The sequence below is a fragment of the Grammomys surdaster genome, unplaced genomic scaffold (assembly GCF_004785775.1).
Source record: "Grammomys surdaster isolate TR1022 unplaced genomic scaffold, NIH_TR_1.0 126398, whole genome shotgun sequence".
NCBI classification, from domain to species: Eukaryota; Metazoa; Chordata; class Mammalia; order Rodentia; family Muridae; genus Grammomys; species Grammomys surdaster.
This window is the reverse complement of record NW_021621192.1, coordinates 1,823,603-1,843,316: the sequence shown is the minus strand read 5'-3', so window position 1 is coordinate 1,843,316 and position 19,714 is coordinate 1,823,603. Positions and strand designations below refer to the sequence as shown.

The window sequence follows — 19,714 nt, the reverse complement described above, 5'->3', positions numbered from 1 at the left end:
CGTTTGTTGTGCAAGTATGAGACCCTAAGGTTAATCCTTGAAACCAACATACGTAACATGCTAGCCTGTGCTTGCAATCATAGCACAGGGCAGGCAGTGGCAAGAGGAAATTGGGAAGACCTCCTGTGGCTCTCTGGTCTGTCACTCTAGCTACTTGGTGAATTCCAGGCCAGTGAAAGACCATGGCTCCAACTTAAAATAATAATTTTTTTTTAAAACTACCATTTTTTACTCTTTGCCACTACACTGCCTCGAAAAGAGTATTTATGTTTAAAGCTTTGATCCTGTCCACAAATCATATCTCCTAGGAATCATTAGGAAACAAAAAGATGTGTCTCGCATCAAACAGCTCTCAAATGAACAGGCAGGGGAAGAACATCGGGACTCACCGTAGGTCTTTATTCCGTAGGGCAACAGAAAGTTATTGGTACCGGTCGTGGCAGCAACCTTAACAAAATCAGATTTACACAGAAATGGGTAAACCTGAGGAAACCTAGAAGGGAAGAATGAAGCATGAGCTTGTCAAATGCCTGCTTTGTTTTCAGCTGTCTAAGACCACAGCTGAAACTCATGGCAGCGAATGGAAGACATTTAACATGCTAGATAGAAGAGCTATGCAGTTTTCAGGCTACAGGGACCAAAATTACATCACAGTGTAAGTAAAACCACACTTTCCAAACAACTCCATGTGGCAAAGTGATGGCCAGGAAGTTATGTAGGTATGGATGCTAAGCCACTCCAAGATTTAAAAGTACCATATGCACAAACGGCACCAGGTGTAAAGACGGAGATATATTGAAAGTTAAACATAGCTGGCCTAAATGTCATTAAACTTGATTCAAGAAGAAAAATTGCAGACATCTGTCATCTTGGTACATGCTCTGACGTCCAGATGTAGCCTATGACCCTCCTGCCTCTCCTGATAAAGCTAGGAAGAGCCCCTGTGGAGTTTAGCACAGAATACAGTTCCTCAACACCTGTTTAACAAATGGGTGCATAAACTTTATCCCAGCATCAACTTTTAAGGGACCATTATAAGGTAGGAAAGGTGCTTATGTGTGTTATTAAAGAGAGAGAAACAGTCTTAACATTTCCACTAATAAGATATTTTCTCCCACCAGAAAGACTATACAACAGGGCTACAGAGTAGGACCTGGCAGGCTTCAGTGCAGGCTCCACACAGGCACTATCTTATTTTGTCCAACAGCTGTGTACTCATATTTAAGCACGCAGGTGGGAACCAGACTAGGCTGGACCTTTACACGGCTGCATGACAAATGGAAATAGCAAGAGCAAAACCAACATGTTTCCAGTTTTAATCCTGCACATTACAAACTGGCATTGAAAAAAAAAGAAAACAAGTAAGAGCATAGCGTTGACAAAATGTATGTTCTAGCTTCAGCACTGGCAGTGACAGAGGCCTCAGAGGCTAGCCAACCTGCAAATGTCACTTCAAAATCGGTGCAGATTTTCCATGTCCAAGACCTACACCAGGGAGGAGGAAATGCCAGGTCTCCAGCTTCAAACTTGGGAGAAGACCCAAAAATCCTTCCAGTCTTCTTAAAGAAGCCAAGCTGTCAAATGTGGCACCAGTAAAGGGTTCCCTTGCTCCGAGCTGGTCAGAGTGATATGACAATAACTGTAACCAGTAACTAGAATGTGCTTGTAGTCAAACTTCTGTTCGTTGCTTATATTTATGTTCTAAATAAATGGTTATTTGGCACAATATGTCAGACATATCAAGAACTCGAAAAGGATTAGTTTTACTGATAATAATTATGAATATCACAATATATACTATACAAATTAAAATGTCTTTTATTACAGGTCTGCAATTGTTACTCCTACAAAAAGCTTGCTATGGTTAAGTACAGGCAGTGAAGATCTTGTTTGGAGTGGAAGCCATTAGCCTGTAAGTGACAAAACTGAAATCTGCACTCAAGCCTGATTTGGAGTCTTCCACACAGTCCAGCTTCCCAAGCAGAGCTTCCTCGGGCTCCTCTCCTGGTTTTACTCATCCCCAGAGGATACTGTACAAATGACAAGCACATGCCTACCTGTCCCTTTAACGACAATCTTAGATGCTTACTCAGCAGTCCTACACAAATAACATAACCTTGGCAGAAGTCTCAAATATTGTATTAGACAAACATGCCTCACAGAATTTGTGACTGCTTTTGTGTCTCCCAGCCATCTAACTAAGTAGCAGTGCGTGGGGACAGAAACGGTTGTAGCCTACAAATTTCTGGAAGCCACAGTGATCGCTCACTGCTCACATTACGTGTAGATCTGTCACTTGCATTCTGTGCAGTTCCGTAAAAGTGAGGAGAAGTTTCTAATGAAGAAATCCTAACAAACATGATCATGTTTATAGCACAAGGGAAAAGAAGCCACAAATAACAAAAGTAGAAAAACAGAATGGGAGAAGGGGTGGAAAAAGACTAGGGACAGTTCTTTTTTTTTTTCTGATCAAATGCAAGTAGGCCTGTCCAGTCTCACCTGAGTGAGGCGAATAGCAGCTCCTATGCCTTTCCTTAAACTATACTCAGGGTGCTGACTAAACACACAAGAACAGACTATTCAAGCTCCTTGACCACTTTCTGATACATGCAGTGTCTACCATGTACCAAGTTTTGCACAAAAAGGATAAAGAGTGTGAAAAATGACCACACAAAGACATCCCGCAAATGCTGGGTGGCCACAGGTTTTTGTGTCTATTTTTTACCTCAGAAGATCACTGAAAGCCGGCTTTTTAAAACAATTCTTGACATTGTTTCTACTCCTCGTTTCTTCAGTTGGGAACCTAAGGGACAGAAACAGTGGTGGTGAGAAACCAGGGATTCTGCCCAAGGAGAAATGTGTACCCCAGGAACACGCTGGGCTCCACTGCTGACCTGCCCTGTAGCAGAGGACACACACGCAGGCACGCAGTCACACATGTGCACATCCCTGATGTTTAATACAACCTTCTTCAAATCCTGCACAAGCTTGGGAATTCATGAGTGAAAGTCAAGGGAGAATGGAAAAGGCCATAGTGACTTTGGGGGTTGGAGGAGCAATGATTCATGGGGACCTAAGTAGGATTACCTCAGGGTGGGAGTCAAACCCACACTCTAGTTTTAGAAGACCTCAAAGGCCTTAGAAACCAAACCCAGCCCAAGTGCACATGGCTTTCATCCACAAGTCATATGTGAGATACCTAGTGACAGCAGACAGTGGAAACTCATGACTTCCACAGACCATTGCCTCGTGATGTCACAAGTCACACCACTGAGAGCCGTATCTCACTGTCCTAGGTTCTTGGCGTCCCTGGTTCCTGAATGGAGTACTTGTCTTCACGACTTGAAAGGGTATTGAGAAACGAAACATGGAAAGTAAATGGGGGGAGGGGTGGGGGACGGGAGGAAATAGCCAGGGAAGAGCAAAACAGGAACTCACATAAGAACTCACTGGTCATTGATGATATGAAGGATTGATGCTTTAGAAACTAATTTTAAAAAGTGAATGAGAAAAAAGGTTAAAAATTATTTAGTTTCTTTCTACTATAAATAGGACTCAATGTGAATAGAGTGAACCTTTTATAGACAAATCATTTTCTTTTTGTTTTAAAGTGTAAAATCTCCACAATTAGAACTAGTAAGCTACTGAACAAGGAGGATGTAAGTCCTTATGTAATGAGATATTTTGAGAATTCTGCAATGGCAAAGATCATTTGGTTTATACATAATAACAACACATGGCCGTGGTCAACCATCACAGCAAGTCGCAAACACTATATTATACTCAACGAGTCTATTACTTCATATCTAAGGTTAGAAACACAGAAGCAACACAATGACAGAAAACAAACAGCTGTTTTAGATTATGGATACAAACTTTAGGGGGCTTTGAAATCAAAGACAATCACTCAGTTTTTTTTCTTGTCATTTGCATGTGTCGTGTACATGTCACATATGTGTGGATGCACCCATGTGTGTTGCATGTATGAGTGGAGGCTCAAGGTTGACATTGGGAAATCTCCCTTGAATGTTCTTCGTGAGGCAGAGTCACTCACCTAAACCCAGAGTTCACTAATACTGTACTAATATTCACTAATACTTGTGAGCCAGCTTGTTCTGGGGAATCACTTGTCTCTGCTTTACAAAGCTTAAATGATAGGTGAGTGCCAATATCCACTGTGTATTCTGGGGATCCAAACTCTTGTCCTCTTATTTGAACGGCAAGTGCCTTAAACCCCAAGTCATCTCCTATTGGTTTTGTTGTGTTTGTGTAGGCCAGAGACAACTTGGGGCATGGTTCATCCTTAAGTACTATCTACATTGTTGTCTCTAGAGTATCTCACTGAGAACCAAGGTCTATGGATTAGGCTCAGCCCACTGACCAGTATGTACTACCACACCTGACTATGTAGGAGGTAGGGCTCAAACTCGTGTCTTTATGTTGGTATGGAAAATATTTACCAATTTTCCTGCCCCTACAACTGTCTCTCAAGTATAGGCAACAAAAGAAGCCCTGAATAAAGTCTGAAGTGAAAGTATGCTTTTGACATGGACTCAGTCATACAAGAACCCCATCGCTTCAGACTTATGGGATGGCAAAGCTTTCCTTGGGGAACTGATTCTGTCTGTCAGCAGCATGTGCTGAAAATATCCACCATAGCTTTCTCCCATGATGTGCATGGCCTGAAGACACTCCCCTACAGAGACTGCTCTTATCAAGGTTAGTTTAACCTGTCACTTTGATCCAGCTGTACAATATAAACCCTGCCTCCTGGCTTACGTGTATGAATAACCCTGCTTTCCTTTCTAGCTGTATACAATAACTTGACCTCTCATTTCAATTGTATATGCTAAACACATTGAGTTTCCAGGGTGCTGAGCCTTCTCTAGCAAAGAGCCCAGACCAATCACCAAATCCCAGCTATCCATATGTCCATCTGCCTGTCTTGTCTTTGTTTCCTTGCTGTCCCATCATGGCCATCACTGAATGCTATGCAAAGACTTGGTACCCCTGCCTCTCTTAAACAGTTTTGAAGGAAACAAGACCACAGTGCTCATGCACATTAGCTGTGACCTCCCAGGTCTTGTCAATGAGTAATGTTTGCTTAATTTAAACACTCTTCAAATTCTGATGACAGAAGATGGTTGTGAATTCAAAGTCTTCCGATTATCTTCTTTATCATTTCCTCTGTGATAAACAGGATGTATAGAAAAGTAGAATAGTAGGTAATCTAATCTTGTGGCATTTGGAATTAGCTAAGAGATATGCCTTTAGGTAAGTATTGAGAACATTTCTAGTAATGATTAATTGAGGAAACAAGACCCTACTACAGAGGGGATGGCACCTTCTGCCAGGTAACCCAGATAGAAAATGATCAGCGGAAAAAAGCAACATAGTTTGCTTGCCCTTTTTGCTTAAGAGTGTGTCTGTCCTTCATTGACATAGACTCCAACTTCTGTCTTCCAATGTGAACTAACATCCAGCAATTTTGAAGAATCCTCCAACTCTTCATCAGAAGACTGGGTTTGCAGAAGCAGCCGGCTTCTCAGGATGAGTGACTACATGAGCCTCTCTCAAGGTGTCAGATAACCACTGTTGGAGTATCCAGACCCTATCATGGAAGCCATTCTAATAAATCCCCTTTTATAATGTATGTACGTTCTATGAGTTTTATTCTTCTAGAAAGCCCTATTACAAATAATAACATAGCAAGCATTTTGCTTTTTCTTCATTTCTTCTATTATTAGGAGGTGGCAGACATGAAGGAAGAAACTCCTGTGGGGTGATATTCATTCATTCAATTCTTAATCAGACTTCAAAGTTCAAAGTTCACAAATGGTCCAGCGTTTAGGTCTTAAGGCTAAAATTGTAGGGCCAAATTATCCACCTGGCTTTAGGTTTTCTTTCAGAGGTATTTGCTTAACATTATTCCAGGAGAAAGCACTACCATACTTCTTCAGTGACGGAAGTACAGAAAACAGAAACCTGGGATTTTTTTTTTTTCATCTCACTAGAAACAACCTAAGATCCACTGAAACACTGACAAAACACTGATCTTCTATGTAAGACAGGAAGTCACGATCTGATTTATTTGGATTTAATTGTGTACTGACATCCATTTACAAATTAAAGGTCAACTAAACTTTATTCTTAGCTGACTGATTGAAATTGGAAGCATGAAAAACACACTTATTTCTGTGCAGTATGCCTCAACATTTTAAAGTATTTTATATTGAAGCTATTTTGAAATACACATTGTAATTTTAAACAAAGGAAACTGAATGCCATGTGTATATGTTAGCAGTAACAACTTAAAACTGATGCTGAGTCCAAGAACTGCTTTTTTAATTCAAGAAAATGAACTATTGGATAAACACAGAATGGTATATCCTGCACAAAGATAGGGGAGTTAGCAATAGGTTGAGGCTGGAGGGGGTGGCTCAAAGGCTAGGAGCACATACTATTCCTGAAGAGGACCCCAGGTCAGTTCCCAGCAACCATCTGGAACTTCAGCTCCAGGGGATCCAATACCACCTTCTTCTGACATCTATTGGGTATCTACACATACATGTATATAATTACACAAAAATATGTACATACGTTCACAAAATTAAATTTTTTAAGAAATAGGGCTAACAAGGTTTTTTCCTTAAAAATCTCTCTCTCTCTCATTTGTGTGTGTGTGTATATGTTTGTCTGTATATGAATTTATCTGTTTGTGTGTGTATGTGCGTATGTACATATGTATGTACATGTGTGTATATGTGTGTATGTATATATGTGCACAGTGTATGCCTTGAGTATACACTATGAGCATATATATATATATATATATATATATATATATATATGTATGTGTGTATGTATATATGTGTGTATATGCATGTGTATGCACATGTTTGTGTACATGTGCAATGTGTATGTATGGATATGCATGGATATGCATGGGTATGCATGGATATATGTATGTACATGTTTGTATGTGTATGTGTGTATATCCATGAGTATATGCGCATGTGTACTCATGCATCTGTGAGTATGTATGTCTGTGTATGTATGTATGGACATGTATGCATGCATGTGTAGGTATGTGTGTGCAACAACGCATCCGTGTAAACATAAATATGGATGTGTATTTGTGTATGTATACACGAAATCGTGTGTGTGTGTGTTATGTTCTTGTCCTGCTCCTCTACAACTCTCCCTGATTCTTTTGTCCTGCTCTTCTACAGCTCTCCCTGATTCTTTTGAGACTGGAGCTAACCCTGATTTTTGATTAGCCATCACTAGCAATCTTTCCGTTTCTAATTCATCCCTCCTTCCCAGTGTTGAGATTACAAACGCCCAGAATCCTGCTTGGTTTTCATATGAGTTCTAGCAATCTACATCCAGATCTTTATACCTGCAGCAAGTGCTTGACCCACTAGGCCATCTCCCTAAAATTTTTAAACTGTTAAATGGGGGGAAGACTAGTTTGAAAGTCATGTTGTGTAGTAAAATCTGAAACTTACCAATTGCCGTTTGTTCCCCACAGGATACAGTATAGCACATAATAGAGGAAGATGGAACTCAGGAATATGGCCACCAGGTACCCTTTCATGATGGCTGGCCTGCCTGAATCAGGGTCCAAAGCAAGAGGAGATGAATATGCAAAAGTCTTCCACGATGGTTCAAATACATGAATTAGTAAATAAATCTATAGAGAAAGAAAAAAAAGATATGGATCTATTACATTGAAAATGCTTACTGAACATACAGAAAGGACACTTTTGTTTATTCTCTTAAGTAACTTATCAACATACAATATGATACATGTTTTCAACAGCCAACAGTTTTGTAATATCAAAGCTAGAGGCTTCCTTGAAACGTTTTCATGCTTGGTAAAAGAGTAAAAACTTATTTCAAAAAACAGAATTTACATATCTCTATACCCAAAACCTTTCTTCCAAAACATTGAAGAATGCCCCTTTTTTAAAATTCTTCTTAATAAAAAGTATGTGCTTCAAGATGTGAATAACCATTTTACTTCCTTGGGGCCTCAATTGACTTCAAATATTATATGTAAGTGTTTCAGAGCTCATTTTCCGTTTTTAAAAGTCAGAAAAAAATTTCACTGGAACATTACAACTTTTAGATGTCCATATTTGACTTTTCAACATCACAGCATACGTACATCCAGTTTTGTTTTGGATTAGTGTGTTATTCATTGTATCGTCATAGTCAGAAAAATATAGATGACAATCTTCTCTAGCATGTAAATATACACATAGCACTTTATGGAATAGAAAGTATAACCAGTGGTTCTCAACCTATGGGTCATGACCGGGTTGCATATCAGAGATCCTGCAAATCAGATATTTATATGTTGATTCAGAACAGTAGCAAAATTACAGTTACGGATGTGGCAATGAAACAGTTTTATAGTTGGGGGTCACCACAACGTGAGGAACTGTATTAAAGGGTTGCAGCATTGGGAAAGTTGAGAACCACTGGAAATATCTGAAGTCTGTTTGCTTGGTACCCCTCTTCTTTCTTCAAAAAACAGACATGAAGAACCTCCTACTTTACTGTGTGATTAAATGCAGAAGGCAAATAGTAGTGCTATAACACATCGTTTATTCTTTTTATTTCAGTGCATTTGACTTTTACCAGGTATACTATTGCTTTGCTTCCCTTACTAAGGTCCCAAAGGATCTGAATAACTGCACATACCATTCCTTTCTTTCTTACCTGTCTCCAGCAACCCCAATCCAAACACCTGAGTACACAAAGTGAGGTCAGGCTGGAAGCATTTGCAATTTCTTCAAAGAGGAAAGAAAGTGAAAGGAAGGAAAATAAGTTGAAGTGAAAAAGTTTTGTTTTTTGATTGTTTATGCGTTTTTGTGTGCACATACACATGTATGTGTGCATCCATGTACAAACCAGAGGTCAAGCTCAAGTCCCATTCCTCTTCAGCTATTGTCTTTTTTTTCTCTCTCTTTTTTCTAGGCAGTGTCTAGACTAGCTGGTCAGACGTGTCTGAGGGACCTTCTAGACTCTGCCTTCCAAGCAGTAGTAGCATACATCTTTAATCCCAGCACTCAGGAGGCAGAGGCAGGAAGATCTCTATGAGTTCAAGGCCAGCCTAGTCTACAGAGGGAGTTCCAGGACAGCCAGGGCTACACAGAGAAACTTTGTTTCCAAAACCTCAACAACAACAACAAAAATTTGCTACCATGCCCAGGTTTTTAAAATGTATTCTGAGGGTGGGATTCCTGTCCTTTCCTCATGCCTGTATAGGAAGTACTTTACCTACTGAGCTATTCTCTTATCCCCTAGCTGGAAATCTGAAGCCACTTTTAAATGGAACACAGTAAGTAAAAGTTAAGTTTTTTGTTTGTCTTTCTAACCAAGGGTCATATTAGGAATCACAGTTGTCCTGTTTCTCATAGCTGAGATTCACTGGTGCTAATGATAACGTAGGAAACTTGCTAAGCAGCTCTAAACTGTAATGGCCACCTGACTGAGCTTGCTTGTCACTTCTGACTGACAGCAATTGCTCTGTGTGTCCCCTTCTAAGTACCATTATAATAAATTAGTTTCAAATGACAGGGAAAGCAAGTAAACAAGGGAGTTAGCTACCTAAACTTTAGTCCACACATGCCTGTAACTGAATTTGTGTAATTCACCTAAGGTTGGAGGCCTTAGGTCAACCAGTTTGCTTGTATCTGAATGCCTACACATGTCTATAAGCCAAAACATACCCTCAGTGTCAGCAGATTGCCACACTATCCTAGAAAGCAACTGACCACAGTCTAAGGTTGTCAAAAAAATAATGCTCAAAACACGCATTTACATTTCTGCTCAAAAATAATATTTATGTAAATAAATAATAAAAATATAATTTACTAGTATCAGCAAAATTTTGAAAATATAGTTACAAATAAGGGCCCTAGAAAAAAGATATCAGTATATAGCATTCAATCTTCTTCTTTATGCCTTAGATCATACTCTTAGGGGTAATTTTATAAAGCACAGCATTTGTAAGCAAGAATCTTGTTATTGTCTTGTTTTTCACTCACTAATGTGTAATTCAACTGAAAACAAAGAAATATAAGAAAATGTTCTCATTTTTTTCCTTCAAAAAGTAAAATAAACCTGCTTTTGATGTGGCACTTGGAGAAAAAAAAAAACTTAGGAAGCTTAGGTACTTTCTAGAATTTCATGGCCAACTTTAAGCTTTGATATTCAAAGTTGCAAAGAAGGCCAGGGCCAACCAGGATATCCTGGTGATAAACATGTACGGACCCTCTGCTTGTTCACAGGAAAAAGTTTTCACAAATAGATGGATTCTCTCATTATAATACGGTAAACGGAATAGCTATGTTGCTTGGAGCAAAAGTATACAAAGGAAAACCACCCAGGATTTTATATAGGATATCTGGCTTCAAAAAGCCATAAAGGTCTAGAATTTAATTTCCACAGAACAAGCAAGTGCATTTTAAGAGCTTGATGTTAAACATGAGGGGTAGCTGATTTTGAAGCACAGGTGTCCTTCAAACCAGAAGGTCACAAACTTTAACATGTCGACTAGGGGCTTCGAGGAAGTCAGAACTCTACAGAGGGCCCAAGTTGAGCTTTTCCTCAGTGCCAAAATAAGCTGAAAAAAATGGCAACACTTTGGGCTAGGAGACAGTTTCACTTCATGAAGTGTTTGCTATGAAAACATAAGGACCTGAGTTCAGACCTCCAAAGAAGCTGGATGTGGATGCATTTTCTATAACTTTAGCACTTGGTGGGAGGGAGGATTGGAGTCAGGAAGTGGAAGATCCCTGAAACTCACTGACCAGGCAGTGTGGCTAAACAGATGAATTCCAGGTTTAGTGGTTCTCAAAAAATAATGAAGAAAGTGATGGAGAAAGATAACCAATGTTGGTCTCAGGCCTGCATACACATAGGAGTACCTTTCCCTCCCCTCCTCCCTCCCTCCCTCCCTCCCTCTCTCTCTCTCTCTCTCTCTCTCTCTCTCTCTCTCTCTCTCTCTCTCTCTCTCTCCCTCCTTCCCTCCCTCCCTCCCTCCCTCTCTCTCACATACACACACACACAGAGTTCTTTTTTTTAAGACAACAGCTTTCCTTTTTCTTCAATAACAAAAGAATGTACTATCTGTATTGAGCTTCTAAATTCACAAACAGACAGTAATTGTAGTAATGCCTGTAAGGGCCACAACAAGCTTGCTAGATGGCTATGTGGGTATGAGCCTCTGGGTGATAAAGGCTGTCTCCCATCACACAACTTAAGAGAGAGAAAAAGAGTTTAGTCTGTCCGTTAGAGATCTATTCCAGTGTCACCCTGTCACCTCAAGATAAAAAACAAGAGAAGACCCTGAATGACAGAATTGTCATCTAAGACTTCCTCATGGTACGTTTGTTGGCATTGGTCTGGAAGTGCTGATAACTGTAAAGAGGAGCTATCTTTAGAGCAGAAACCAAAGGTCAGTACCAGCCAGGGTGAGATAGGACCCATATGAACCGGTTACCACCCTGAACGTGAGATTCTTAATGCCTACAAAAATTTGGGGATCGCTGCTTTGAGATTCACTATAGAACTATGAGGTAGGAAAAGAAAATTATTGGGTTTTGTTGAAGTATAGAGATCACAACAGATGCTACAGTAAGTGTCCCAAATATGGTTTCATGTTTCCTGAAAGCAGGCATGACTTATTGCATTTTAATCCCAGGGCCTGTCACACAGAAGTTGCTAAATAGAGGATTATTGGATTTAGATACAGGTATCAGAACTAATTTTATACTAGTTCTATACTAGTTCTATACTATACTAACAGAACTAATTCTATACTATACTAACTGTTCTATACTATACTATTTTATACTATACTAATTCTATACTACACTAACAGAACTAATTCTATACTATACTAACTATTCTATACTATACTATTCTATACTAACTAATTCTATACTATACTAACAGAACTAATTCTATAATAATTCTTCACTGTAAATGCCAAGTATGTGGCATGTGTCCAAGGAATAATGATGGCATAAATTCACTGAGAAATGAGCACTGGCATGTGCCAAAGCATCTGGGAAAGGATTTCAGTGTATCGCTGCTGGCCCCACTGACAGCCACCCTTGGCGGAAGTGGTAAGCTTACACAGTTGCTATTTTAGGAGGAAGAAGCAGAAGGGATGAGAGAAGTTTCCCACTTGACATGTAGCAGAACCATGACTCAAACCGTATCTATCTCAGCAGAATCTTTATACGCACCACCTCTCCCAGAGGCACCCTTCACAGATGAGCAGCTCTGTACTTTTGACACCAGATTAAACATTACAGAATGTTTCTATCCCTGCCAATTTCACCCATTTCATCAACAATATTAACTCAACATCAATTAATAAAGTGGAAAGGTTACAGTCTGACACAAACTCTGCTGAAATAAAACACTATTATTAACCCTCTTCCTTCCAACCTGCCCCTCCACACCGTACACAGTGAACTTTATAAAATGGTACTAGAAAAATGGTCATATTTTTCTTGGGGTGGGGGAGGTCTCCTAATGTTTTCTCTAACCCAAGGGGACTTGCTAATCTGAACTGCCAAAAAAGAAGAAGGAGAAGGAGAAGGAGAAGGAGAAGGAGAAGGAGAAGGAGAAGGAGAAGGAGAAGGAGAAGGAGAAGGAGAAGGAGAAGGAGAAGGAGAAGGAGAAGGAGAAGGAGAAGGAGAAGGAGAAGGAGAAAGCATGTTCAAAAACAGTAGTGAAAATTCCAAGTACAAAATACCTTGTGGGTCTTGAAATCAAGGTCATTCAACAGCAGATTGGAAACAGCCCTGGTGTTCACTTTTTCCAATGCAGGGGTGTTCATAGACCCCTGCTGTCTGGTTTTCATGGCTCCATTTCCCCTTGGCCTTTCTCCAGGGGCTTCTGAATACCCATTTGTAGGCTAAGCCACCCTCATGATCTGGTGCTGATCTTGCTTCAGGAAAAAGACAGGCTGCAGAGCCCAGAGCTAGCAGCTCAACAATTTGATCAGGTTCCTTCAGAGAGCATTCTTTGCCAAGCTGGTTCCTACTGGTAGGTTTCTACATTAGATCACCCTTTTCTAATATCTGGATTCATCTCATACTCTATCTCACTTGCCCCTTCTCCCCGCAACTCGGCAGCTAAACTTTATTGTTTATTTCTTATAAGTTACTAAGGCCCTAAACCACCATGTCCCCATGCTCTCTATGGCAAAGCCTTCTTGTGCTTCTTGCTTGCTCAGTGATATAAGCCTTAAAGGTTCAGACTAGGCCTGATCTCATACCCAGAGTGCTGATGCTAAGACCTAGTAGATTACCTACTTGTGAAAATAGAAACCTATACCTCACTAGCTCCATGTGTGCCTGTGGGGACCCGATACCTATGATTTTCAGCCCAGGTAGGGTTCAGCTGTGACTTTCTCCTTCGTCACCCCTCATCCATGGCTCACCTCTACATCCTGACCCAGGAACCCTGCTGACACCTGTGTCTGTTCGGCGCTCTGTTCACCCTCAGTTCACAGGAACACGTGTTCAAACCGCCTGAAATGAGGTCATCAGACCTCACATCCTGCCTTCCTCTTTACATGTATTGCTCAGTCTGCAATGACATGCCCATGTGAAAAAAAAACTGAAAACCTTGAGTCTGTGTTAATTTCTAACGTTTAGATCCAGCCCTAAGCCTGAGCCTCCTAAACCCAGCCATCTCTGCTTAGCCCAGGTCTCACTGGAAACACTGGATCCCACTTTGACAGATGGGAAAGCCTCAATCTTCAACTCACAACTGCCCTGTGAAGTACAGTCTTATTACTCTACCTGATGGTTCATCCCAATGTGGAGGGATGATCCTCTTCCGTCTGAGACCCTTGATCCGCTGGAGACCATGGCCATGAAATTAACAGCATGATTTATTATGCACACAGTAAATGCACAGCATGGTATTAAGCACTTTTGTATATAAAAGTTGAGAGTTTCCAAATTCTCTGTGAAATTGTTAATAATACTCAAAGCGGTGGTCAGAACTCAAACTGGCAACTATCTGACTTCATGGCCCACAATTTTAAACTATGTATTAATAAAACCATTATGACTGTATTTTTTAACTTAGGAAACTATAATAACAGTATTTTAAAATGTAATAGTATAAGTGTAATGATACATTTTAAATCTAAAACAAAGACAGACTGGCAGGTAGCTCAGTGGCAGAGCATGTGTTTAGCATGCACAAGGCCCTAGATTCAATTTCCAACACCAGACAAATAGAAAGTAAATAACATTATGATATACATTAAATAAGTGTTTATTAAGATACACTGACTTAATACTAACCTATCTCACAAAAAAAGATAGTTTAAAGCATTGGTAAAATTTTCTGTTACAAAAAAAAATTTTTCTGTTACAAACATCTGGAAAATTTTCAGTAGGCTATAATTAAAGAAATAAAGCACATGTGTGTGAATATAGCAAAAAAAAAACACCCTTATTTTTAAATGTCATTATTTACTACTAGTAGTTGATTAAAAAATATTAAAGTGGGGCTGGGGAGATAGCTCAGCAATTAAGAACACTGACTGCTCTTCCAGAGGTCCTGAGTTCAGTTCCCAGCAACCACATGGTGCCTCAGAACCATCTGTAATGGGATCTGATGCCTTCTTCTGATGTGTCTGAAGACAGGGACAGTATATTCACATATATAAAATAAATAAATAAATCTAAAAAAGAAAGTTAAGGTGAGAAAAACACCTACAAATAAACCTATAGAAAATTATAACTTGATCTTTATCCCCTCCAAAAAAAAATTATTTTGAGTAGTCTCAACTAACTGTCCCCAACTACATAAATTCTGGCCAATTTCTAAAGCCACGGCTATTTTCCTTCTTCTTGGCAGACAGGCAACATCATGCATAATTAAGTTTGTCTCCCAGCCATCAGTTCTTTGGATAATGCACTCATCTTCAGCCTCACTCGCTGTTCTCTTTCAGTCTGTGCAGAAAGCCTGTGCTTTGCCAGACAGATTTCATCATGCACATATGCAGACAGCTTGTTTCATCTACTTGAATGTAGGCTGTCATTGCCAAAGTAGATGACCCCAGCCCTCCTCCCCTACCCGCACTATAGGGAACAAGTTCACGAAAACATGAAATGGAGAAACATCACTTTCAAAATTTTCATTTTTAAGAACACAGCTGGACACGAAGACCACTCGGATAACAGTAACTTACTGGGTAATAAAAATAAATGAACTAAAGCTCCTGTTTTTAGAACCTCTCACTTGACACTCCATTGCACACACAGAAGGAAGTGTTCAGGGGACTGTGCATCCTCTGTGTACTCCTGCTTTCTGTCAGGGGTCCACTTCCTTCCCTCCCTTCTCCCTCCCCTGTCTTCCCTCCCCTCGTCTCATCTCTCTCTCCTCTTCCCCCTCCCCTTTTTTCTTTCTTCCCTCTCTCCCCCTACCTCTTCCTCCTCCCTCCCTTACCTCATCTCTCATTTATTATTTTTTTTTTAGATAGAGTTTCTCTGTGTAGCCCTGGCTATCCTGAAACTCACACCCTGTTGATCAGGCTGACCTCAAACTCAGAGATCTGCCTCTGCCTCTCTGCCCCTCTGCCCTTCTGCATGCTAGGATTTGGTATGTGCCACCACTCCCCTGCAATCCACTTGTTTTAGAGTCATGTTTTTTTCTTTCTGAGACAGGGTTTCATGTAACCCCCGGCTGGCTTTGAATTCACTATCATGGCAGAAGCTAATCTTGCAGTCCTGATTCTCCTGCCTCCACCTCTCAAGTGCTGAGATCATTAGTATGAGCCACCACAGCTGGACTGGTTTCCTATTTTAATACTTTACTGGGAAGAGACCAGCTGCAAAAAAGTATTTGATAATATAAATGTGCAATGACTGTGCTTAATTTTTAAAACTAGCTTTATTATAATAGAAATTGCATACAATAAACTTATCAGTTCAGTTGTACAATTTGATGAAATTTAGAGAATGTAGGTAATCCTGTAGCAATCACCAATGTGAGGAAACCAAATGTAAACGTTTGTTTCACAGTCAGCTTCCTGCCCCTTCTTCCTGATCCCTGGTGGCCTGTTGACATCACTATAGTCTTGCTGCTTCTATACTTTCATAGAGATGCAGCCACACAGAGCATATGCTATTTATGTTAATATAATGCCTTAAAAGCACATTCATTATTGCTGCTTGTATTGAGTTTGTATTGCTAGGTAATATTCCACTGTGGCTAGGTATACAGGAATTGATTTATCATTCCCCTGAAATTCCCCTGACTTCTTTGCAGATTTTTGTTTAGTGTAAATAAACTACAGTGAACATTCAATACAGTTCTTTGTATAGAAATACTTCCATGGATAGTATACCTGCTAGTTGGGTTTGTCAACTTGACACAAACTAGGGTCACCTGTGAAGAAGGAAACTCTAAAAAAAATTACCTTCATCAGACTAGCTTCTGGGTGTGTCTGGAAGGCATTATACTAACGTAACATTGCTCCTTTTTTATTGGATATTTTATTTATTTACAATACAGATGTCGCCGGGCGGTGGTGGCGCACGCCTTTAATCCCACCACTTGGGAGGCAGAGGCAGGCAGATTTCTAAGTTCGAGAGTTCGAGGCTAGCCTGGTCTACAGAGTGAGTTCCAGGACAGCCAGGGCTACACAGAGAAACCCTGTCTCGAAAAAACAAACAAACAAAAAAACAATAAAAACAATACAGATGTCATCCCCTTGTCCAAATTCCCATCCCTAGAAACCTCCTATTCCATTCCCCCCTCCTCCTTTTTGCTTTTATACCATTTTAATTACATGCAAGGGTTAAGGTCAGTTCTAGGTTGAGGAACTAGCAATACAATAGATGCAAACAGTCAAGCTGATGGACGTGAAAGGGCCCAGCTCACTGTGGTTCTGTTCATATAAGAAACCAAGCCAACCAATCATGTGGAGGCTAGTTTCATGCCAACTTGGCACAAGTTAGAGTCATTTGGGAAAAGGGAAACGCAACTGAGAAAATGCCCCCAGTGGATTGTCCTGTGGGTATATGTGGCATTTTTTTATTCTGGGAGGGGCCCAGCCCACTGAAAGTGGTACCACTCCTGACCAAGTGGGTCTGGGTTGTATAAGAATGCAGGCTGAGCAAGCCATGGGAAGCAAGCTCATAAGCAGTATTCCTAGTCTCTACAGTTCCTACCTTGGCTTCCTTCAGTGATTGACTGACCCAAAAGCCAAATAAACACTTTCCTCCCCAAGTTTGTTTTGGTCAGTATCTTATCACAGCAGGAGAAATCACAGTAAGACAATACAGTAAATAATTTTAACTTTATATGAAGGCTTTATATTATATTCTGATATCTATTTTAAACACATTTGCTTCAGTCAGTTAAAATGGAAATAAATATATAACTGACTTACTGGTGCTACTGAGTAACACAATGATTAAACAAAGAAGCTCTAAATGTATTAATAGTGATAATACATTGATTATGTTCATATAAACATGATGTGTATATATCCAAGGTTATGGATAACAGTACTCAGTGTGGTACTAAAGTTAAGCTACACACATTCAAAAATCATTTTGGTTATCTGTTACTGGTAAAGAAAAAATATTTCATTTCCCTGGCACTCTAGTGTGGTTCAGAGTATGAATCACCAGGAAGGTAGCAGAAATGCACACTCTTGCCCTGATCTTCTGAGTCTATCTGGATTCTTGCCTGAGTGACTACTGGAAGTCAGAGGAAAGGAAACAGAACCCCACTGAGAGAGTCCTGCCCTCATGCAAACTTGGGGTTGGAGGTTTTAGAAGTTCCTCCAACTTCCATGCCTCAGGCAAATGAACAGAATTTTCTCAGGAAAAAACAAGTCAAATACTCTTTAAAGATAAAAGGGATTGAAGAAAAGACCCATCATCTTAACAAGCAAGCCACTGTCCTGTGATATTATTCACATTTTGGGAAGAAAATATGTAGAACCCCTCTCCAACCTGTGTTCAATCCCCAGGACCCACATGGTGAAAAGGAGAAAACCAACTTCCACAAGTTGTCCTTTGACCCCCTTGTCACACACACCACCACCAAACAATGAAATAAAAATGTAATGTATAGGGTTTGGTTTTTTTTAAGCTCCAAATGAATCACCATTCATAAACTGACAACAGTATTTCCAGTTACTGCTATGTGTAACAGGGGATCCTGGTCTGGGCATAGGAGAGCATTTTCATGTGGAATAAACAAATCAATAAGGGATGAATGATACTGCTGACATCACTGCTCTTTGTTTTGTCCAGATCTCTCTAATCTGTAAGGTGTTAACTACCTGGCCCACTTCTCTCTGGGTTGATGCCAAGAGTCTGGGTTTTATGTCACTCCTCTGCCTGTGCGTCTCCATCTCCACTTCCACCTCTGCCCATCCACACTCAGGGTAAGGCTGCTACCTGAATCTTATTTCCCAAATCCTCCTTCTCATTCCTCCTCACTCAGCATTTTTTTTCTTTCTTACTCTTTTTTTTTAAAGATTTATTTATTTATTTTATTGATGAGTATACTGTAGCTGTCTTCAGACACACCAGAAGAGGGCATCCAATCTCATTACAGATGGTTGTGAGCCACCATGTGGTTGCTGGGATTTGAACTCAGGACCTCTGGAAGAGCAGTCAGTGCTCTTAACCGCTGAGCCATCTCTCCAGCCCTCTTTCTTACTCTTTTTTTTTTTTAAGATTTACTTATTTATTTTATGCATATGAGTATATCACCATTGCTCTCTTCAGACACACCAGAAGAGGGCACCAGACCTTGTTACAGATGTTTGTGAGCCACCATGTGGTTGCTGGGAATTGAACTCATGACCTCTGGAAGAGCAGTATGGTGCTCTTAACCACTGAGCCATCTCTCCAGCCCCCTCTTTCTTACTCTTAATGTCCTCTAATCTTCCCTTTAAACCAGCCCACATGTGTGAGAGCTGGCATAAAACTCTCCAAGTGCAGTCCCCATCTTGCCATGCATCCACACTAAAACCTGCCTTGGCTATCTGCCACGTGCACGTAAAATCACTAAGCTCTGCATTCTACACTTCCCTAATTTGGGCCTTCCATGTGCCTCTCATGATCTTCGTTATGTAATTCTCAGTTTGTAGGCAGGCACATAACTGGCTGTTAAGGTTACCTGTTTGGCAGTTGAACCTTAGATTTGAGTCTTGGCAAGTCCTCTGATGACTCAAAAGATCCTGAAACCTGCTTACCCTCTTTACAGCTCATTTTCCTCTGCATCATGGGGATTAAAGATGCTACCTAAAAGAAATCTATTACAAGTAATAGCTGTAATTTAAACACCGGGCAGATTGTGATAAATTTTTAAATCTTATTTTAACTTTTCTCTTACAGTTAGTGAAAGTTATACACCAAGCCTTCCTTCAATGATTGGTGACGGGAGGAGAGCTATGAAACACTATAAATAATCTCGGGATTAAGAAATAAATTCTCACCAGGCAGTGGTGGAACACACCTTTAATCCCAGCACTTGGGAGGCAGAAGCAGGCGGATTTCTGAGTTCAAGGCCAGCCTGGTCTACAGAGGGAGTTCCAGGACAGCCAGGGCTACACAGAGAAACCCTGTCTTGAAAAATCAAAAAAAAAAAAGAAGAAGAAGAAAAAGAAAGAAAGAAAGAAAGAAAGAAAGAAAGA

At 40.2% G+C, this 19,714-nt stretch overlaps 1 protein-coding gene across 7 annotated transcripts in view; it reads right to left on the bottom strand.

Annotated features, from left to right (window-relative positions):
* The window catches only part of St3gal6 (ST3 beta-galactoside alpha-2,3-sialyltransferase 6), a 56,927-nt gene that overhangs the window by 17,756 nt on the left and 19,457 nt on the right, over nucleotides 1–19,714 (bottom strand). For 5 of the 7 annotated variants that reach the window (XM_028760308.1, XM_028760314.1, XM_028760310.1 and 2 more), the window contains 3 exons: nucleotides 7,512–7,696; nucleotides 2,726–2,803; nucleotides 390–493 (listed from right to left, as the gene is read on the bottom strand). In XM_028760308.1, coding sequence (XP_028616141.1) covers nucleotides 390–493; nucleotides 2,726–2,803; nucleotides 7,512–7,600 — 271 coding nt within the window. In that variant the 5' untranslated portion in view covers nucleotides 7,601–7,696. Of the gene's footprint in view, nucleotides 1–389; nucleotides 494–2,725; nucleotides 2,804–7,511; nucleotides 7,697–8,730; nucleotides 8,802–13,474; nucleotides 13,523–19,714 lie in introns of those variants that run through there. The other 2 variants (XM_028760309.1, XM_028760313.1) reach the window with 2 other exon arrangements.